The following is a 21,600-nucleotide window of genomic DNA, read 5'->3' on the forward strand; positions in this document are numbered from 1 at the left end:
CTGGGCTCAGCTGCGCGGGACCAGACATGAGCGAGACACACACACCGCCCCCACTCACTCGCAGCCTCTCCTGACCCCAACCCCAACCTAGAGACCTACAGACGCTAGGAGCCTTCCGCCTCCGTCCCAAAACAAGCCCAGCTCAGAGTCAAACCGTCTTTATTTCTACAGCAACATCTGAAAATAGAGAGCGGCCGCCTCGCCCCCCACCCCTAACTGGGGCAGCCCCTCCTGCCACAGCGGGCCTTCACTGCCCCTCGCAAGAAGCTGCAGGCGTGGGAAGAGACGTGGCAGGACGGCTCTGAGGGCGGTGCCCGGGGCGGGGTCAGGCCGTGCCTGGTGGGAGGGGCAGTGCATAAGGCCGGGCTGTGGGGCAGGGCCCGGCGGTGAGAGGACGGGCAAGGGGCAGGCTCTCCGTCCTGGGGCACAGGGCGATGGCGGGGCAGGGCGCTCAGAGACCGGGAGGAACCCTTCTGGGAGGCGCCGCCCCAGGAAATGTGGAGCCTGGGAGATACCACCGCGCGGAATGGGGGTGATTAAGGCCTGGGCGGTACCACTAGACAAGGGCGGGGTGAGGGGAGGCCCGGATAGTACCGAGGACTGAGGGGAGGGGTGCGGCCAATAACTTATTTCTCTATATACAGAAGCAACGGCCTGGGGAGGGCAGGAGTGCTGAAGGGACCTTAGGTGCTTAGTGTTCTTGGCTTCCGGGTCTGCGGAGGGCGGGCCACTGAGTCTCTACCTGGGAGACACTGGCCAGCCCCTCCTGCTGGCCCTGAACCTAGGGAAGAGGGGCCCTGCTGGAAGGAATAAATAAGGGGTAGAACTGGAGCGGGCAGGCCCAGCCTCCAGCGCTCAGGCTGAGATGACAAGGGAGGAGGTTACCCTGAGATTGAACAGAAAAGACAGGGGTCCTTGGGAGACACAGGAGGGGCAAGCAGCAGGCCCATGCGCAGGGCTGGGGTGGGGACAGTGCCGGGTGGAGGTTCTGGTGACGGGCTGCCCTTCAGGATTAGCCCACGAGGGAGCTTCGTCGAGAGAGGTCCATGGAGCTGGAGCTGAGGGTGCGGCTATCAGAGAGGCCTGTACCTCCAGGCTGTGGGTAGAGGGGCAGGTGGCTCAGCCTTGTGCTGCTGCCAGTTTGTGCTTCCCTGGCCTGAAGGCGCCTGACTAGCCAGAGTCCGTGGGGCTCTGACATGCCCACCCACCGCCGCAGTTACTATGTTGGCACTGGCTGCTGGCAGGCAGGAGCTGGTCTTCCCTCATTTGTCTCCCCAGTGTCCAGCCCAGAGCCAGGCCTGGGATGGAGACAGGAAGTGTTGCTGGATGAACAGACATGCTTGAGGAGAAGCTCAGCAGGTACACAGGACAGGCAGGCCTTGGGCCCTGCGGCCTGGGCCTCAGCTTCCCAGTGCTGACAACCACCCACTCATACCTGGACTGGCTCTTCCACACTCTTGTTGAGGAAGTTGAGGGAACTGGCTCGCTTCATCCTGAGGGAAAAGGACAGTCAGGATTTGCCCACAGTGGAACTGGAGGAGGATAGGGGAAGGGGTCAGGTTGGGGTGGGGAGGGAGGCTGATGGGAAGGGAACAGATTTGACGGGCAGTAGAGCTTCAGAGGAGGGAGTTCACCCTGGGTCAGGAGCTCAGCTGGGGTTGGCAGGTTGTTGGGTGGGGGCTCACCTGGGGTTGGGGGGCTCCTGGGGGCCACTGCCCTGCAGCTTCTTCACCAGCATCTCACTGCTGCGCCTCAGGGCATCTCGGAGCTTCCCAAAGGAGCCGCTGCGCCGCAAGGCACCACTGCCGTCCTGTGGGGTGGAGAGGCTCATCTCTTCGCCACACTGGCTACACAGCCTCCTGGCCCAATCTAGCCCCTAGACTCACCCCACTCCACTCGGCTGCAGGCCCTGCCTCCTCGAGGTCAGACTCAGACCGAGCTCCAGCACCACCAGGTGTGTCTCGGCTGCTGCGGCGGTCTCCCCGCCCACCACTGCCATCTTTCAGCAGTTCCACCACCTTGGTCTGGCTTGCAGGGTCCAGGCCCTGAGGGAGGACCGGGTCCATCAGGTGGAGCAGCGGGCCTTGACTGAAACACACACCACACAGGGCCACAGCAGGTCCCTGCCCGCACGCCTCGTGCCTGAGCCCTACCTGCTTGCGGCTGCGGCTGGCACAGTCCTCCAGTGTGTGTGCAGCTTCTAGCTTGCCCTGGCGCCGGTACAGGGCCCCCAAGCTGCGCAGGGTGGTGTTGACCGTGGGGCTGTGGACGGGGAGCAGGAGAGTCTCAAACTCCGTGTTCCCTAGAACCAGGGACCATCCTGACACCCAGTCAACACTGGGCCCTGAGGAACCATTCAGCCAACCAAAATCTTGTGTGTTGAGCCCTGAGCTAGGTGCAACTGGATCCACCTATCCTGGGGAATCACCCCAGGGTCCTAAGTGAGATGTTGCCACCAGGACTAAAAGCTGGGAAACCCAGGAGCAAGATAACCAGGCTGTCCCAGTACAAAAGGCCTTCTTGGGACATGAAGCCTATGACCTGGGCCTTGAAAGACGAGCTGACAGGGAGGAGGTGTCTGTTCTGGGGCTGAGCAGTATGGAAGTGGAGCCTCGCTGGGGCCCCTACCCAGGACGCTATCTTCCTGCTCTCTGCTCTACCAATGGTCGGTCCTGCCCCGCTGTCCTCACCTGTCTACTTTACAGGCCTTGTACCAGCTGCCATATTCCCCATAGGGGGTGCTGTCCCGGCGCTTATCCTAGGGGAAAAAATGGTCAGAAGAGGTGGGGGGAGGCCCTCCCCTCTACACCTCCCTAGCCTCATCCTCCCTGCACAGACACCCGCCCCAGCCCTGCCCCACAGAGCTACCTTGCTCTCCTCCCGTTCCTCTGCATGCATCCAGATGGGCTTGTTGTCCCCTGCGGGAAGAAAGGGGGCTGTCATCAGCTACCACTAGAGTAGGCCTCTCCTGATTGGGCTGGACACAGGACTGGGGTCTGGGGAGGTCATGGGGAAGGGAACCCCAGGAGGACCAGGGTTGGGCTTCACTGAGTGAATGAATGAACAAGAAACAGACCCAAAACATCACTGACCCTCCTCTGCAACAGAGATGAAGGTGGCACAGGCCTGTTCTAGAGGGGCTTGTGACAGGAGGTTGGGGACTGCAGACCCCACAGCCTGAGACAATGCTTGGCCTGAATGATGGGCTAGGTTGAGGAGTTCCAGAGCAGGAAATGACTGACCACTAGGGGCCAGAAGGTGGCTTCCCAGAGTGGGAGATGTCTGGGCTGGACCCCCATGGAATGCATGAATTGCCCAGTGGAGAAAAGGGAAGACGCTCTGGGCCAAGAGCATGGGGCTGCAAAGGGAGGGTACTGCGTGGGTTCTGCCTCCTGAGAGGCTGCATCAACTGGGTGTGTGTGCTCACGCACACACAGGAGTGGCTGCCAACCAGCCAGCTAGACCCCAGGCATGAGGCCTGCCCGGCTGAGGTATTTGCCCTGGATGCCGATGGCTGACGGGGCCTAAGCTGGGTGAGCTGGGGCACAGGGCAGCTGTGCTCACCATTGACAGAGCCAAACTCCTTCTCGTGAGCACGGGTGAGAATCTCCTTGTACAGGGTCTCTGCATCCTGGTACTTGCCCTGCTTCAGGTAGCAGGAGGCCTGGAGGGGCAGGGACCAGGGGGTGAGCAGGAGGCAAGGAGTCGAGCCTTTTCCTTTCCTCCCTCCACCTCCCCCCAAGCCCAGGACACCAGGTTGTTCTTGGTCTTGGCCACATTGGGGTCGTCAGGCCCAAGGCATGTGGCGTAGATCTCCAGTGCCCGCCGGTAGTAATATTCCACCTCCTCAGCTTTGCCCTGGTTCTGGCACAGCAGGGCCAGGTTGCTCAGCTGCTTGGCCACATCTGGATGGAACTTGCCCAGAACCTAGGACAGGAGCAGAAGCCAGTGGCTGGGCTCAGGGCCAGCTGAGGTCCCCTGCCTGCCCAGCCCACCTGCCTGCACAGCCCTGCCTGTGCCCACCTTCTCCCGGATCTCCAGGGCCCGCTTGCACAGAGGCTCAGCCTCCTTGTACTTGCCCCGCTTGCCATACAGGACCGCCAGGTTGTTCAGTGTCGCAGCCACCTAGGAGGTGGGAGAATGGAGGCTCCGTGACCCAGGACCCTGCTCGGCAGGGTCTCTGGGACCTGGGAGCTGCAGGGGTGAGGGGAAGCCCCCACTTCCCACCCACCCTCACTCACAGCTGGGTGGTCCTTGCCCAGTGTCTTCTCTCGGATGGCCAGGGCATCATTGAGCAGGTGGGCAGCCTCCTTGTATTTGTTCTGGTCCCTGGGGGCAGGTGGAGCAGAATGAAGGTTCTCCTCCTGCCCAATGACCGCCTCCTGGAGGCCCAGGATCCCTGTGTTCACTCCTCCCCTATTTACTGATAAGTGAGTGTGTTGGGGTGGAACCCAGATGTGGGGAGATGTGGTCAGCCCCTGTGCTCCAGGAGCCTGAGGGGGGCTTTGAGCAGGAAGGGCATGCCATGCTGGGGTACAGGCCAGACTCCCCCGATTCCACCCTCCCCACCTGGTGCCCAGTGCCCCCTGTCCTCTATTCACCAGGGCCTTTGCTCATGCTGCTCTTTCTGCCAACCCTCTCGTGTCCTGGGCAAACTCAACTTTCACCAAAGGCCCTCCTCAAGCCCTGGTGCCTGGAGAAGCCCAGCATCCTCATGGGCGCCCCCTCCCTGGTTAGTCCAAGCCTTTCTCGTCCCCTAGACCGAGGCTTACTCACATCTGTAGCCCAGGCACCCTGTAGGTTCAGCCCTCTCTGGGGATAAGATCCTCCTCCCGCTGTCACCCAACTGGCTGGTGGAGCCCAAGGCTGGCCCACCGTAGTCACTGAAGATTTGTGTCCCAGGGCTGGAGCCTTTGGGCAGAGAGCTCCCATGGATGACCATAACCAGAGGAGCCCTCACCGATAGACCAGCGCCAGGATGTTCAGCATGGTGGCCACATCAGGGTGGTCATGGCCTGATGTCTTCTCCAGGTCCTCAAGAGCCTGCTTGCAGAGCGGCACAGCCACCTCATAGCGGCCCTGGGAGGCGTACTGGATCACCAGGTTGTGCAGGGTACGGAGCCGTGCCGGGATTTCATAGCCCCCATGCTGGGCAGCTACATCTCCTCCTCTGGGGCTGGGAGCTGCAAAGTCAAGGGCAAGGTGTCAGATGTCCCAACTGGCCCCTCAGCTGGGCTGGCACATGCCAGCCATACCTTTGACCCACCTGGAAAGTGGCTCTGGGCAAGTCACTAACCCTCTCTCAGTTTCCCCATCTGTAGAGTGGGTCTTGTCACCCCCCAGAAAGAGTGGGCAGAGTCCCAGCTCCGGTACTTCAAGCTGTGCGTCCCAGAGCAAGTCGCCTAACTTCCGAGCCTCAGCCTCCTCATCTGCAGAAGGCAGGCTCCAAGATGCACTTGACACGATCAGCAAGGCTAGCGCTGGTCCAACACTCAGCACTGCACACACATCCTCCTTTAACCCTCACGGTATACTCAGAGAGGGAAAGAAACTCTACCAGAGGTCACAGAGCAAACAGTGGCAGAGCAGGGCTCACACCCAGGCTGGGCTGCTCCAAAGCTCTGAGCTGTGATGCCTGCTCCTCGTAAAACTTGAGGGGATGAGAGGCAACGTGTAAAAGCTGCCTTTTAAGCTCTAATGCTGGGATGTTATAATCAGACACAAGGCAGGAAAGAACGTGGCAGCCACTCAGACCCCGTTTCTTGTGCCCTCTGGGTCCCAAGGACCAGAAGCTTCCACAGCCCTCCTTTCCCCGCCCCCAGAGCCAGCCAGCTACTCTTCCACACCTGGGTTCTGCTCCTCTTCATTGGGGAAGAGGTCATCCAGAGAGTCTTTGGGGACATCTCCCTTCTCCTCCTGGGGAGGAAGACAGGATGAGCATCAGGGAAGGAGGCAGCCCAGCATCCACCCCCTGCCACCCCTCCCTGCTCCCAGGCCCCCCTGCCCAGTGGCCTAGTAGCAGGGCTCACGCTGGGGGAGGTGTCCTCATCCAGCTTGCGGATCTGGCTCATGAACAGCAAGTGCTGCTTCTCCTCCTCGAGCTGGGCCACAGCCTGCTCGCTGCGCTGCAGCTTCTGCTGTGTCCCCGCCAGCTCCTCTCGCAGCCACTGGTTCTCCTGCACCAGGCGCCGCACCTGAGCCCGCAGCTTCTGCTTCTCCGACTCTACAGCCCCAAGGTGGCTGGACAGTGCCAAGATCACCTGTGGCAGCCAGCCGGACGGAAGGTCAGGGCCCTGTCCACCCCGCAGCCTGCACAGCAGCCTGGGCCTCCTGGGGCACCGGCACCCAGTGAAGAGCCAGGCCCAGCTCTGCCTGCGAGGAGCTGCAGGACTGAGGGCCTCAAAGTTCTCCTCTCATCAAGAGAGTTGTGCCCCAGGGCCCCAAACAGACCATACATAGTCTGAGACCTGAACCCAGGAGGCCTGGTGATCTCCACCTCCCTTCTGGGGTCAGGAACCCTGGGCTCCCAGGCTGGCTCTGCTAGACTCACAAAAAGTCCATCCCCTTTCCTGGGCCTCCAGCTGGTCTTCCACATGGACGATCATTCTGATCATGATGAGCACTAGTTGCGGTGCTGCCCCTTCCCCGAGCTGTCTGTTCTCTTTCTATCTCTCCTAGGGGCTGTACTCAAGCCCCTGCAGCCACAGCCACTGCACCACTGCCCCTGGCCCAGGGCTAGCGCTTTCCTAAAGAATCCTGATTGTGGCTAAAGGGCTACCAAAAGGCCCCACCCTGGCTTCTGTCAAGGGTCCAGGGCAGCCCCAGAGCTGCCCTTCTGCAGCTCCCAGAGAGGGAAGAGGTGTGTCCCAAACCCCCAGATTATCTGGGGAACCACAGAGACAGGTAAGGGGATCCAGAGACCTCAGCCTCAGCCTCTATCCCTCTCCCCAAGCTCCATAACTACTTTTCTGAGCTTCCACGCTCTACCTGCCTGGAGGCCTTGTATAGGCTCTGCCCTTTCACTATCCTTCATGGTCAGGGTCATTGCTGCAGTGAAGCCTCTTTCCTCTTACGCCCTCTGCCCCAGGAAAGCAGGGCACCTCCTCCTCCCTCCACACCATCCTGTTGTCCATCTGTGCTGGTGCCTGCACACTGGGAGGGGCCCCCATGTGTTCATCTCTGTACCTGGGAGTCAACTGGCAGAGGAGTGAATGACCAGCACATTGCCCTTCCAAGGGGCCAGGCAGTCTGGGACCCTGTGCTTTCCAGTTGATTAGCAAAAGCCTCAGTGACAGGTGTTTTCACAACTACTAGCTTTAAAAAAAAAAATCCCTCAACAGCCTGGAAGTATATATGACAGATGGCACAATCCTTATTTTAAAGACAAGGAAACCAAGATGATACCACCTGCCCAGGATTCACGGAGCCAGGCAGTGTCTCAGCCAAGATCTGAGTAAGCCAGGCCTCTTTCCCCGAGAGCCTAACTCCATGTCCACCTCAGTGCCTCCTGGACATCTCCACCTCCATCTTGGCAGTCCCACCTTAAGAGGCTGAAACAGAACTCCTGATCCATCCAGTCTCTCTCCTCCCCTTGATTTGTTCAAACCACAAACCTGGGAGTTACCCTGCCCTCCTCTCTCTCCCTTATTCTACCCCTAGGCCCTGCTGGATCTGCCTCCGGAATGTCCAGAACTGGGACCCTCTTCACCACCCTCATGGCTACCCCTTTACTCTAAGCCATTTCTCATTCGAATTCCAACAGTGGCTTCCTAACTACCTGCTACCTGCTTCCACCCTGACCCACAATGGTTCATTCTCCACACCTCAGCCAGAGAGTTTTGAAAATCTAAGTCAGACTGTGTCCCTTAAACCTGCCAAAGGCTTCCTGATTTCCTGAGAATAAAACCCAAATTAAGAAGGCACAGCATGGTCTGGTCCCTGCCTTCTTCACAGGCCTCTTCTGTCCCTCTCTCTTTCCCCAGGAAGCTCCAGTCAGACAGGTCTTCTCGCAATTCTCCCACCACAACAAGATCTTTTCTTTTTTTAACAAGATCTTTTCTACCTCAGGACCTTTGCACATGCAGCCTCTCACTTGCCTCCTTTTTCTGGCATGATGCTCAGGTCTTAATTTAAATGCCATTTTCTCAGAAGTCTTGCCTGACCAATAGATAAGACCTCCTACTCTAAGCTGTCACAAGATCTTGTTCTTTTCTTTGGAGAACTTATCGTAATATTGAACAAATGTATGTGTGTTTCTGACTCTCTTCCTGCTGGACTAGGGCAGGGCTCTTGTCTGCCTTGTTGGACCTGTATCCCTGCACCGGACATATTGCCTAGCACATAGTAGGCACCTGATTGTTTTCTGTTAACAAATGAATAAAAGAATGAATGGGGGTAGGGTGTTTCCTAAGGATCTTTTGTTCTTCTAGGCCTTCAGTCTTTGGTACCTAGTAGAGAAGCCAGGGACAGGTTCCGCCTGGGGGCTAAAGGATAATCAGGCTCTCCTGGGGCCAGGCAGGCTGCATCTCCAAAGCCCATCCATTTTTTCAACATATATTTACTAGGATCCTACCATGGGGCTCCAGGGCACAGGTGCTTCCCTGTTCAGATTCTGTTACTACATTGCCAGGATTCCTCTGAAAGGCTCCATCCCTTCCATGACCTCCCACCTTAGCACCCCAGACCCGCCTACCTGGGCCTCCCCCAGCCCCAGCTCAATTGCCTCCAGGGAGCGGCGCAGAAGGACACAGCGCTCCTGTGAGCCGGGCTCTGCCTCACCAGCTTCATGAGCGACCAGGGGAGCAAGAAGGGCACGGTGCTCCCCGCGCAGGGTCTCCAGTCCTTGGATGACGGCCTTGGTGCCCAGCACGATCTCATCCTGGCTCAGCTTCTCCTCCCGAGGAAGCACCATCGTGGCCATGGCCGTGCCGCCTGTGAAGGCGAGAGGGCGGGCAGGGGGGTGCCGGGCCTGGGGCCAAGCCGCCGTCCGCCCCGGATTAGGTAAACACTTAGGGTCCCTGGACGCCTGGGTCCCCCGGGTGCCCTGGTCCCCCAGTCAGCAGCCCCCACCGTGCCCGCGCTCGGCCTACAGGGGGCGCGCCCGGCTCGTCTCGGCCGGGGAGACGCAATGCGGCGCTACCGGCGAGGCTGGACCCGGATTCGGCCCAGACCACCGGCTTAGGCCGGCTTAGGGGAGTCAGTCTCGGGGCTTCCCCGGAGACTCCTTTAGCCAGAGCAGGGCGCGCCTGAGGACGGGTCCTACGAGAATCGTGGGGGAGGGGGTTCACTCTCGTGCAGAGATTCTGATTTCTCCGGGAGATCTGGCCCCAGCCCCCTCGGGCAGACCCCTCCCCAGCAGGCCGGCCGAACCACTGAGCCCCTCCTCCTGGGCAGGCCGACTCTGGGAAGACCTTCCCCCTAAGGAGCTGAGTTCTCCGGTTCTCCATCCTCCCAAGGCCGCGACCACAACGGCCCCTCCCATAGGCTGGCAAGACGCTCTGCGGACCCCTTCCCTGAAAGGCCGAGCTCCCGCCCCCGGCCACCCAAGACCGCGCCCCTTCCCCGCGGGTGAGCCTGGCCCTGCCCCAGGCCTCGCCCACGACGACCCCACCCCTAGGCCGACCCAGAGCCCCCTCTTCCGCGCCTGATCGACCTGTGCGGACCTACGCCTCCCGTTCGGGCCCGCCTCCCGCTTGGGCTCCGGATCCCGCCCCGCTTCACCCAGACCAGCAGCCGTGAGCGGATCCCGCCGCCTCCATCCCGCCGGCCTTCCCAGCAGTCCCTGCGCTGCCTTAAAGGTGAAGCCACTACCTTGGCGGCGTCGGAGGAAGCGAAACACTTCTCCGCCCGCTGGCTGCCTTAAAGGAGCACGCCGGCTGGGCCTGCTCCAGGCAAGGGGGAAGGATCTGGGGCGTGGTCACGGTGGTGGGCGTGGTCATCGAGGGCGGGGCGTGGGCTCTCCGGGGCGTAGGTTCTCTACCGCTGCCTCCCACGCTTCTGCGGCCTCCGCTGCCTCCGCTGTAACCCTCCCCGAGGACGCAGGGGTGTGGACGCGCTAGGGAGGATGGGCACCCGAACTTACTCTGTACCGCGGCGAGAAAGGGCAGCGGGACTAACTGAGGCCGGGGGAGAAGGCTCAGCCCCCCTCGGAGTCCAGAGCGGGACATTTGACATTTACTGACATTTTTTGTAATAGTTGCTACTTTCTGAGAGTTTACTATGTGCCAGGCGCTTGGATGCCTGAAGTGCTTTAACTCATTTAATGCTTACAAAGACCGAATAAAGAGGGCACTGCTGTTGTCCGAATCTCCCAGATCAGACCCCAGATTCATTTGCCTCTAGAGACTGGTTATGCCCCACCCAGCTCTTTCGGAGCTGTCCTCCTCCCTGTAGGGGATTCGGGGCATCTTAGGGCTGCTTCTTGGGGAGAAGGGACGGAGGCTTCTGGCCTTAAGGGAGAAAAGGGAGCCAAAGGGCAGCCAGGCATAGGCTGAAACAGACCCATGACCCTGTGGGTGAACCACAACGTATACTCTTGGTCGGATGATCAAGACAAGGAGATGATGTCATTTGGGGCTCAGATGAGATGTCTCCCTCAGAGAGCACTTCCTTGATTCCCAGCCCCTATGTAGAGCAGCCCTCCAGCCCATCACATGCACCCATTCAATTCTCTCTGTAGCATTTATTGCTTCTAACATTTTCTTTGTCAGTTTCTTTCTCCTCCCCAGAATGCAGGCCAAGATCTGCCTGTCTTGTTCACTCCCAGAGTAGCTCCTGGCCAGCCACATAGCAGCATTCAGTAAATGTTGGTTTTTAAAGAAGGCGGAAGGGTGCACCTGCTGGCCCAGGTTTTGATCTGGTGCTCTGCAGCCCTGGGTTGCTGGCTACCCTGGTCCTGCTTCCACTGCTTCCAGGTCAACATCCTAGTGGGTAACAGCAGGATAACCACCCTGAGAGACAAAACCTGCCTGGCACTGGTACCCAAGTATCTGGGGAATTCCTCATGAGTCGGGCTGGGTTCAGACTCAGACTCTACCAGGTTCAGTGTCCTGGTGGATATGAGAATCCTCTCGGTGTCATCTCTGACAGAGAGATGGTCCAGCATCCCCTCAGCTCAAGTACGTCCTGTGACACGGAGCTCACTACATTCTGCTGTGAGATGGCTCTAAATGTTAGCAAGTTTTTCCTTAGATAGCCCCAAAGTACCTGCCTGCAGTGCTCAACCACACCAAACGGAAGCTCTGTCCCCAGGAAAGATAGTCCACTCCCTTTTGCCAATGAAGATATTTGGAGACAGTGATGGTCCCCTGCCCCCCCCCCCAGTGTTCCCCCTGCCTGGGCTGGCAATCCTGGTCCCTTCACCCACTCCTGTGCAGTTTCCTGACCCTTCCCCCTCCCAATTCCTCTTTTCTGGGTGTGGTTTAGCACGTCAGTCCAGACACTGCCTCAGGATGTGGTGCTCAGTCCAGGGCCCAGGAATTCAGGCAGGGAATGAACGGCACAGATCACAGAGGGACAGTCTCCCCCCTAAGAAGCACACCACCTGTCCACCGTGAAGCCGAAAGTCAGGCTGACTTTGACAGCCAGCACACTGAATCTGCGCAGGGTAAGCTTGTCAGCTAAAACCCTAGATTGCATGCATCCCAGTTATATCCAGCCAGGTTCTATTCCCTGATCCTATTCTTCTGCCAGTGATTTTTTTCCCAGTGATTTTTAAAGGTAGTTTATACATTCATATGATGCAAAATTCAAAAGGCATATGCAAGTTACGGTGAAATGTGATTCTCTCTCACTGACCGCGGTCCTCAGTCATGCAGCTCCCCTTCCTGGAAGCACTTGCTGTTACCTATTTCTTGTGTCCATTGATTATGTTGTTTGCATCAGAGCAGAGCTTGTTTTTATGCTTGTCAGTTTCGCTGGGTCAGTTTTCTTCCAGGGCCCTGAAGGTTGGCATCTGTTGCATTCAGGGTCTGTCATCTAGCCTGCACGTCAGCCCTGTCTCCCAGAGTCACACTGGCTGCAATGTGATAAGCCTGCCTCTGTGCAGAGACTCCATCAGACCATCACTGCACTCCCAGCTCGCTGGCAAGTTCATGGGGAGGAAATGGAGTCTGGAAACCCAGTATTCTTAACAATCTGGGTTTCAGAATCAAGATCTTGAGAAGGAACTTTGTTAGAAGGCCTCCTGCTAGAGATTGGAATTCAGTGGTGCCAGGGCGGGTCCTGGGCCTCTCTTACTATTTTAAAACTTCCATGGTGCCTGTGATGTGCACCCTGGGTTGAAAGTCATTGCTTAAATGTCTTTGTTTTCAAGGTAAGGAAAGTGAGGCCCAAAGAGGGGAGGCAGCTGCATGAGGTGACCACTGTGTCCTTCTTTAATCTAGATTCCAGGCCATTTTGTCCCAGCGTGGAAGGGGAAACTGACCACACAGAGTAGAGGTCACAAGAACCGAGGCCAAGTTGCTTGTTCACAGCCACAGGAAGCCCAGTCCCACACACCCTCAACACACAGCCTCAGAGGCACTGAATGCCTGTGCCACACGCACACCTCCACGTGTGTGGGTTTACAGGCCCATGTACCTGGGTACCACACCTACCCAGGTGCAAACACACCTACACCTGAGTCTTTCTCCTCTTGCACTTTTTCTCCATCTAATAAAGGAGCACATTCCTTTCATCACCTTTTTCTGGGTAAATGGAAAGAACATTTTTCAGTCTCCCTTTGTGACTTTTGCTGGGTTTTTGCTCCAGCCTTTCTGCTAGATCTCTGCAGGCTGCCTTGGTTTCTTTGTGGTTCTCTTTAGGCATCTGGCCCTGCTCCTCCCTGCGTGCTGGGTGAAGGGAAGGCTGGCTTCCCTGCCGGGTTCTCTGGCTCTTATCTTGCTTTCAGTTCATAACCTTGCATGTGTTCAATCTTTGCAGGCACTCAGCTTTTTATCTGGTCTCTGAGGATTACACTGTGCGTTTCCCAAGGAAAGGGACTGTTACTTCACCCTGCTCTGTTCCGTGCTCCCCTCACCACTGCTGGTCTGGTGCCAGGCTGCCGTTGGGTGCTCAGTTAATGGGGAGGAGAGGAAGGAGTCCATGCCCGATGGTGATTCAGCTCCTTATGCCATCTTCCACAGAGCTCATCAGCTTGCCCCCACCCTACCCCCCAACCCATGTCTGGGATAGTTGTTCTTGCTACTTTGAATATTGTTCTCTGCCTGAAAATCACTCCCACTGCTCCCACCCCTTTTCCTTGGATCCCTGGATGCACTCATCCCACTGAAATCTGCTTTCTTAAGTGAATCTTTTTTCTTTGGCTAGCTTCATTCCTTTTCTTTGAAGGAGTGGTGGGGGTGCATTTTTGCCAAGCGTATCATTCCCTTTGAAAGGTCAGCGGATTCATCCAGAAGGGCTCAAGTTTGGAGGTTCCTTAAAGACCATGTCTCCCCCACGTGATGGGCAGCTCATCACTTCCTGAGGGGCCTGGTCTCCCGTGGATACCTCTGGTTGACAGTTTTTCTGCCATTGAGCCAAGAATCAAGCTCCCCTGAGAGTCCTGGTTTCTGTCCTGGCAGCCACATGGTAAATCTGCACCCTACTTTCCTTGTGGCTTCCCAGCCAGATCAGAGGGGTCCCTGTCCTGCTCAGCTGGAGGCACAAGGGCTTTGAGGGGCAGACTCAGCCAAGTTCAGAGCCATGTTTCTCCATTTGCCAGCTGGGGAGCTTTCTGCATGCACTCTTACTTCCTCCATTTCTTCATCTGTAAAATGAAGTTCCTAATACCTACCTCGTTGAGTCCTCGAGAGAATGGAACAAAATAGCAGAGTTAAGATCTTAGCATTACGCCTTGTACATCACAGACACTCTTACTAGTAGTTATTTATCATCATCATCAAGCTTACTAGTTGACAGACCCGGTGCTAGTGAATGAAGAGCAAAGAAAAAAAAATGAAATATAGGGCAGTCTCTGCTTACGGTGTCACTGGAGAGAAAACACATTCAGAATGAAAGTGAGCAACAAATGAGGAGGCAAAAAAAAAGGGGAGTCTGAATGTAACAGGTGCTAAGATGTTTGGTGCTGGCAATAGGTGCGGCACATGGTCTGGACAGAGGAAGCTCAGCCTGGCTGGGAGTGATCTCACCCTCTCCCTGGGGTCGGCTCTTCTATAGTTAAGGATGCCCAGCTCCTCATCCAGTCCAGAGAACTCCCCTGAGCTCCATCCAGACCTACATATTCAACTCCAGCTGGACGCCCACCTCTGAAGAGCACACCCCCCCACCTTTGCCCTAAACCCACCATCTCCCACCCGGATCTCCTCCAGCGATGCTCCACCATCTGCCCATTCACCCAACGGGGGGGCCAGTCCCCACTCTCAACTCTCTCCTTCAATCCTGTTTTCTAACCAGTTACCTGCGCCTGTTGATTCTGCCTCTTAAATAGGACTCAAGTCTCCACTTTCTTCCACCTCTTCTACCCTTAGTCTATGTCTTCATCACATCCTGTCTAAGTTACTGTAACACCCTTCGAACTCATCTGGTCTTCAGTCTTATTTCTTCCAACATGTTGTAGCAAAATGTTCTTTCTAAATTCCATCATCTCACCTTTCTACCTAAAACCGTTGATTGGCTCCCATTGCTCTCAGGGTGAAGTGCACAGCACAGAGTAGTAATACTATCTGCAAGCTCTTCAGTGCCCCAACCGCTTCTCTTCTGGCCTGTCACCCACCATTCCACTCGCCATTGTTTTTCAGCCACACCGTAACCATGTGTGAGTCTCAGAATAGGCCAGACTCTCTCTTATCTCTAGTTTTTGCTATTTCCTGTAACAGAACATCCATCATGTCAGGCATCTTTTGCTCAGACATCATCTCCTTTGAGACATCTTCTTGGACACCCATTCCAGGCTGGATTAGCTGCCCCTCCTGTGTGCTCTCAAGCAAACTTTCATGCCGTGTGGCAATTGTCTATTTGTCTGTCTCCCTGACTAGGCTCAGAGTTTCCGTATAGGTAAGGACACAGCCCTGTATTCATCCACGTGTCATCACACCTAGGACAGGAACTGGCCCACAGCAGGAACTTAATACACTAGGGCAGCTGGATGATTGGGAAGTCGGGATGTGAGTAGGACCTTGAGAGATGGTCTGGAGTCTGATGACCTAAGTTAGAGATCTGGCTCAGTCTGGGTGTGTTGGTCAAGGTTGGGCTCACCCCAGCTCACCCCTTTGTCTAGCCTTTGAGCGTTTGCCATATGCCCACGTGATGGGGGTTGAGGCACAGCCATTAGGCAGCCCCTGTGCCTGCCCTCCTGGAGCTCATGCTAACCTGGTAAAGACATTTCCTGCAGGTGACAGCGGATGTCCCCACTGAAGAAAGGGCTGAGGCAGAGATCACAACAGGGTTGTGGCCAGGGTGGTTGGGAAGACTTCTCTGAGGAGGTGACATGTGCGCTACCCTCCAAAGGAAAGGGGAATGCTCTGTGGGGTGGGGAGAGCAGGTAAAGTGGGGCCCCTGTGCGAGGAGGAGGGATCTGGTTACTGAAAGATCAGGTGTGGCCTGAGGGTGGTGAGCCCTGGGAGCGGGGAGGGGGGCAACTTGACATGAAGCTAGAGAGGTAGCAAAGGGGTGGGGTGGGCACGCAGGCGACTGACTGGGGGTTGGGTGGCTGTGCTCAACGGCATCAGGAAGCCCTGAAGGACTCTAACCTGGGAGGGAGGTGCTCTGGGCTCACCTTGGGATCTGCGCTGGGGAGGCAGAATGGACAGCAGTTGCTGAGATGACCTGAGATGACTTGTTGGCTTCTGGCTTGAGTAATACGATGGATGCTGATGCTACTAAGACTGTGGGGGATGGAGGGAAGTCAAGAGTTGTGTTTTGGCTGTATGAGGGTTTGAGATGCCTGGGAGCATTCAACTCAAATAAAAGAATGAGAGTTGGGAGACAAGGCTCTCTGATTTCTGGCTTCCTCCTGGGTAAAAAGGAAGTATCAGCCGAATCGATTTCCTAGGGCTGCTCTAAGGATTCAGTGAAATAAGCCCTGAGAAGCACTTGGAGCGGCCTGGCTAAAAGAAAATGCCCGCAGGTGACCTGAAAGGGCAACCCCCACCATCCGTGCTTAGACACAGCAGTGGGTGAGGAAAAATGTAGCAGTTGCAAACACCCATCTGAGGTCTGCTGGACAGAAGAATTCTGGGTAATGAAGGGAAAACTCCTCACTCCCTAAGGGTGGGCTGTGCCTGGTGACTTCCTTCCGAAGAGCACAGTTTGGAAAGAGGGTGACATTGATATCACCGTCTCAGCCAGGTCATCAAGGCTCACATCGTTGGGGATGTCATGCCCTGACGATGGCATGTACTCTCTATAGGATGCGCTGACAAGTCCTGATCTGGGGGCATCCTACAAAATTCCTGACCAGGACTCCTCAAAACTGTCAATGTCACCAAAACAGGGAAAGTCTAAGAGAATGTCACGGTCCAAAGGACTAGACGGAGTGTGGTGTCTTGGATGGGATTCTGGAATGGAGAAAAGACATTAGGGAAAAAGTAAGGAATCTGAGTCAAATATGGACTTTAGTTAGTCATGATCATTAGACGAACGTGGACACTGATGTAACACGTTAACAACAGAGGCAAGTGAGTGAGGGGTGAATGGCAACTCCTGGTTCTATATTTGCAACGTTTCTGTGAATCTAAAACTATTCTAAAATAGTTTATTTAAATTAAAAATAGAACCAAGCTGGAGTTGGTGTGTAGGGACAGCTAGGAATTCTTCTACCTTTGGCACCAAATGCCACCCCTTCACCTGTAGAGAATGTTTCTGTCTCTGGCAGCCCCACGGGCCGCTCGGCTCTGGTCCGGCCTTCCCCGGCAGTGACTGGCCAAGCTGTCCCCGGGGGACATCGTCCATCTGAGCTGCCTTGCATTTCAAATCCTGGGAACCTCACCCTCCTCTCTGCTCAGATTAAGAGTCTGCCTTCCTACTCCACACATATGAGAAAATTCAGGTGTCCTTTGGGGCTGAGGCATCAAAGTGTCTGAGAGGCAAGTTGTGAATTAAGGACCTTGTACATTCCAGCACCACAAAGGCTTCTCATTCATTCTGTCAGCAAATATGTACTGTTTACCTAAGATGAGCTAAACGGTCTCCTGGGTGCCAAGGATAGAGCAGAGGAAAAAAAATTAAGTTCCTGTTTTCTAGGAACTTATATTCTAATGACAATGAGAGACAATAATTAAATGCCAGGGAGTGGGAAGTGCCAATAAGAAAAATGAAGGGTGAGAGAAAAGGAAGGTGCTATTTTAGACAGGTTGAACAGGGAAGGCCTCTCTGAGGTGACATTTAAGCCAAGACTAGAGTGAGGGAGCAAGACACGTGGACAAAAGGGCAGGAGCAGGATGGGCAGGGGGGATGGCTTGTGCAAAGGTCCTGAGGCAGGATGTGCCCAGGGTGTCTGGGGAATGTAGAGGAGGCCAGTGATCAAGGTGCAGAGTGAGAGGAGGTAAGATCAGGCTGCTCCAGGGAGGGCGGATCAGGGAGGACTTATAGGTTATGAGAAGGGCCTTGGATTATATTCTTAGTGGAATGGGAAGCCATTGGACAGTTTGGATCAGTAATTTAATGCGATCTACTTAACGTTTTAAAAGGCTTTCTCTGGCTATTGTGTGGAGAATAGACTACAGGAAGATGAGGTGGAGGCTATTATACTATCCAGGCGGGAGGGAACAGTGGCAGTTAAGAGTGGTGAAGAGCGGCTGGGTTCTGGATCTGTCTCGAAGGGAAAGCCTGCCGATGTGCTGCTGGACTGGATGCTGGGTATGAAAGAGGAGTCACGGATAACTGCAACGTTTTGGGTCTCAGCAGCCAAAGAACGAGGGAAGAAGTCTGTGCACAGGGAGCATCTGCCCCCCAGGGCTGGATGAGGGGCCGGGGGCGCAGAGGTGGAGCCCCGAGTTCAGTGTTCTTCCGAGGCTGGGAAGGTAAGGAGGGTATGAGGGAGGCCTGGAAAGAGCAGCCAGTGAAGCGGAGGAGAGCAGGGTGCTGTCCTCGGGTTGGGCCGAGGGGAGAAGGCTGTGCTAGCAGGGAGTGTGTGCATCAGCTGATCCTGGCCGGTCAGACAAGGTCCTCGGTGACCTTGGTAAGGGAACTTCTGATGGGGTTGTGAAGAAGAAAGCCTGAAGCAGTGGGAGGTGGAGACTGAGAGCGGAACAGCCAGCTCTTTTGAACCATTTCGCTGTACGGGGAACAGAGACATGGAGACAGGGAGCTATTAGTGCATTTGCACGTGGATGGAAAAGATCTGGTAGGAAGGGGGGACCGATAATGCAGGAGAGAGTGGGCAACAGTGGGAGTGAGTCCTGGAGGAAGTGGGAGGGACCCTGGGGGTGGAAGCAGGGGCTGCGCTGATGCCACAGGCAGGAAGCTGAGGCTGGGAGTCGACGCCGGTCAGCAGGGAGTTCGTGTGGACTCCTTACTCTCACCCCGTCACCTGTTCCCCTTCTTGGTTCTGAGCTGGGACCCCAGTCTACTTGTCCCACCCCATCCTGCTGGGAACTCCCACCGGCCCCCAGGTCCCCTGGCCCGTCCAGCCTGAGCTCCGCGGATGCTGTGCCTCTGGCTCAGGCAGTGTGCACGTCCTCTCCAGTTCACCCCAGACTCCGTCGGCTTCTTGTGGCATTTCCCTCATCAGCCCGATCGTACACCTTATTCGGTAACTAACATGCAGACGACATTTCTGGGACACCTTCTGATACCTCACTGGATTCTGCCCCTTGGGAAGCAGCCTGAGTTCCATTTTCCTAGCCCAGAGAGCTTGGGGAACCAGTGACAGGCTGCCCCATTTGGCCGTCCACGCCTCTGTGGCCGTGTCCTGCGGGGTGGGGATACCGAGCACCCATCCCCACCCCGATGCAAGCCCCACTTCTGGGCACTTATTCACTAGAGGAGGCTTGGCGTGCAGGCCTCTGTCCTGGGAGCACATGAAGAGCCAGGCGTCCAGGGAACAGGGCTCCGACTGTTTGCCACCTCCAAGGTTAAGGATGGACAGGAAAGTGAACTTGATGATGGACCCCAGCTCACCCTCTCCACCTGGGCCCCAGACTTCACCAAATTCCAGAAACTATAGCAGGATGCCAGCCTAGCAGGGGGAGAGAAGCCAAGTTCTAATCTTCAGTCAGAGTGGACACCGCTGCCACTACCTTGGGAGGTGGGATTTGGGGATGGTGGGGCCCAGAGAAGAGTGGGGTTTCAGAGCGGGAATGGCGTTACTTCTGTTCCTGACTTCTGCTTGCTGCAAACTGGGCAACATACCTCAGGCCTCTGTTTGTACAATCAAGAAAATGGGAATTTTCTACTTTCCAGCCAGTTCCTAGTTCACTTTGAGTGGAAGTGGCTGCACTGTGTGGTGGGAAGGGAGTGGGACAGAGCCCACGTCACAGTGAGAGGCACAGAAGCCTGAGGCTTGCTCGTTGGTAAGAAATCACCAGTTTATTGAATGAAAAATCCAGCATCCACTCAGTCCCTCCCATCCCGCCCCTCTCTCCGGCCAGAGAGCAGCACAGCCCAGGAGACGCTCTGGACAGCAGGGCTGAGCCGGGGGAAGGGCTGGAGGAGTTTGGGGGAGGTATGGAGAATGAGAAAAACACTTTTCAAAATGAAGTTCTGTGCAAAAACTTCTAGAAGGGCTGAGGGGACAACAGCAAAGCTCTGGAGGTGCTGGCGGGACAGAGGGCTGGCAGGAACTCCACCCCCTGTGCTCAGCGCCTCCTGAGAAGGTGGATGGTGGGGCCGAGGAGGGGCTCAGACCCCCGAGGCCGCAGAGAGAGGGAGGCCTGGCTGGGAGGACCACAAGTGAGGAGGGCAGAACAGACCAGGGAAAGGAGACGGATGGACACGTGGGAACGGAGCTGAAGGGGCTGGGAGACACAGACAGTATGCTGTTGGTAGGGATCTGCTTCCCGAGTCCAGAGTTTCAAAGGCAGATCTGTGCTGGGGAGGAAAGGGTGGGAGGCTGGGAAGGAGGGTAACCCACAAGGGGGAGCCCCAGGGACGGGACCACTGCCCAGGTGAGTCACACAGAACCACCAAGAGACTGGCTGTGCAGAGAACCAAAGAAACGCTCAGGGACACTCGCGGCATCTACAGGGGACCTGGGGGTAGTGAAAGCCGTGCACGAGGGAGGCCACGAAGGCCCCTCCATCCCAGAAACACATGCGTTGTCACAGAAACGCTGTCCTTGGGGTAAGAAAGGGGTAGGAGCTGCCCCTGTGGCTGGGAGCAGGGGTCTGTGCCCCTCTCACCCCACAGCAGTGAAAGTGGCCCTGGGCCCCACTAGACGGGGGGCAGGCTAAGTAGCATCTGGCAGGTGAGCTTTAGAAAACGAGATCCTGGAGGCGGCTGGGGGCAGGGGGAGGCCAGGACTCCAGGTTTCCTATTTCCAGGAGGGGAACCGGTGCCATGTGGGGAGGAGGCTGGAAGTCAGGTGAAGGAAGGCCCAGAGAACTCGATTCCAGGGACCGGGAATGAGTGCCAAAAGGCAAAATCAACATGCCTTGGGCCTGGAGTGGAGGCACAGGAGGAAGAGGGGTCGGGAGGGGGCTGCCCAGGGGTGGGACCGAGCAGTGAGCGGGGGAGCAGTGTCCCCAGTGGCAGTGTCCTTCAGGACTGGGCAAGGGAGAGGCAGGCCCCCGGGCCAGGAAAGGGGACACTGGGCCGGGGCCTGCTGGCCTCCCCCTGCCCGCAGGCGGTGAGGCTGATGGCAGTGCCAGGAGGGAAAGTGGCCAGAAGACAAGTGCCCTCAGGTGGCCTTGCTGCCACTGAACAGTCCCACGGGGAAGTGCTTGACGTGGGTGGGCCACTGGGATGCCAGCTGGAAGAACTTGATGTCACTCCACTCGACTCCGTCGATGGACACTGGGGGTGACAGGGGAGGTGAGGGGGTGACCAGGGCTGCCAAGGCCATCCTCCCAGGTTCCCTGCCCCCGCAGCCCCCGCCTGGTGCCCCGCGCCCTGCCTCCCCCGCACCTCTCAGCATGGTCTGCTGCTGCTTGGCAGAACAGATGAGGCGGCTGATGCCTTCAATGACCTGGCTCTTAGAATCCACCTCCTTTTCTCGAGGTTTCTTGCTCAGGAAGATGGTGGGAACTGGAAAGCAAGCAGGAACCGCCTCTGTTGCAGCCCCTGGAAAAGCAGCCACCCTCTCCCCGCCCACTGCCCCCTCTTCCGGCGGGAAGGGAGGTGATTCGCAGAAAGCCGGTGTTTCCTCCCCTGCTCCCTGGCTCCAGGCTGTGCATCAGGATCTCCAAGCTCCTGCCCAGTCCCTTGCGACTTTAGCTAAGTTCCTGCTCCTTTCCCTGGGCCTCGATATCTTCTCTGAATAACAAGGACCTGGGGCCAGGTGGTCTCTGAGTCCCTTCCAGCTCAGAGGCTCCTTGCAGCCGGTAGGGCAGGGGGTCTCCTCCCGGCTCGCTTGCCTGTGCAGGGCCGAGTCTGTGAGGCTGTGTTCGCAATAGCTCTGCCGCAGGACGCCCTAGGCAGGTCTCTGGGTGCAATGGTGCAGCCCTGTGCCCCCAGGGGACTCTGGGAGCAGAGGCACGAACAGAAAGGCTCAGCTGCTTTGGA

General features: G+C 56.8%; 2 protein-coding genes across 9 annotated transcripts in view; both read right to left on the reverse strand.

Moving 5' to 3' along the window:
• Positions 1-142: 142 nt before the first annotated feature.
• On the reverse strand, positions 143-9,833 carry KLC2 (kinesin light chain 2). 5 transcript variants are annotated; one of them, XM_064492105.1, is made up of 16 exons: positions 9,811-9,833; positions 8,693-8,931; positions 6,030-6,260; positions 5,847-5,916; positions 4,961-5,183; positions 4,242-4,329; positions 4,024-4,125; positions 3,754-3,927; positions 3,565-3,664; positions 2,869-2,918; positions 2,691-2,758; positions 2,154-2,262; positions 1,887-2,045; positions 1,686-1,810; positions 1,436-1,493; positions 143-1,096 (listed from the first exon to the last, which is right to left on the reverse strand). In XM_064492105.1, exons 2-16 carry the CDS (start codon positions 8,918-8,920, stop codon positions 1,013-1,015), a joined length of 1,869 nt encoding a protein of 622 aa, XP_064348175.1. In that variant the 5' UTR covers positions 8,921-8,931; positions 9,811-9,833; the 3' UTR covers positions 143-1,012. The 5 variants fall into 5 exon arrangements, with proteins under 5 accessions (XP_064348175.1, XP_031303784.1, XP_031303785.1 ...); XM_031447924.2 differs by lacking the exon at positions 9,811-9,833 and adding an exon at positions 9,653-9,783 and having other exon boundaries at positions 8,693-8,968; XM_031447925.2 differs by lacking the exon at positions 9,811-9,833 and adding an exon at positions 9,663-9,782 and having other exon boundaries at positions 8,693-8,968.
• A 9,972-nt stretch (positions 9,834-19,805) lies between these two features.
• Positions 19,806-21,600, reverse strand: part of PACS1 (phosphofurin acidic cluster sorting protein 1) — a 130,545-nt gene continuing 128,750 nt past the window's right edge. For all 4 annotated transcript variants that reach the window (XM_031447918.2, XM_064492106.1, XM_064492108.1 and 1 more), the window contains exons 23-24: positions 21,004-21,123; positions 19,806-20,892 (exon numbers count right to left, since the gene is read on the reverse strand). In XM_031447918.2, the coding sequence (XP_031303778.2) occupies positions 20,777-20,892; positions 21,004-21,123 (236 nt within the window). In that variant the 3' untranslated portion in view covers positions 19,806-20,776. The remainder of the gene's footprint in view (positions 20,893-21,003; positions 21,124-21,600) is intronic.

The sequence above is a fragment of the Camelus dromedarius genome, chromosome 12 (genome assembly GCF_036321535.1).
Source record: "Camelus dromedarius isolate mCamDro1 chromosome 12, mCamDro1.pat, whole genome shotgun sequence".
Classification (NCBI taxonomy): Eukaryota; Metazoa; Chordata; class Mammalia; order Artiodactyla; family Camelidae; genus Camelus; species Camelus dromedarius.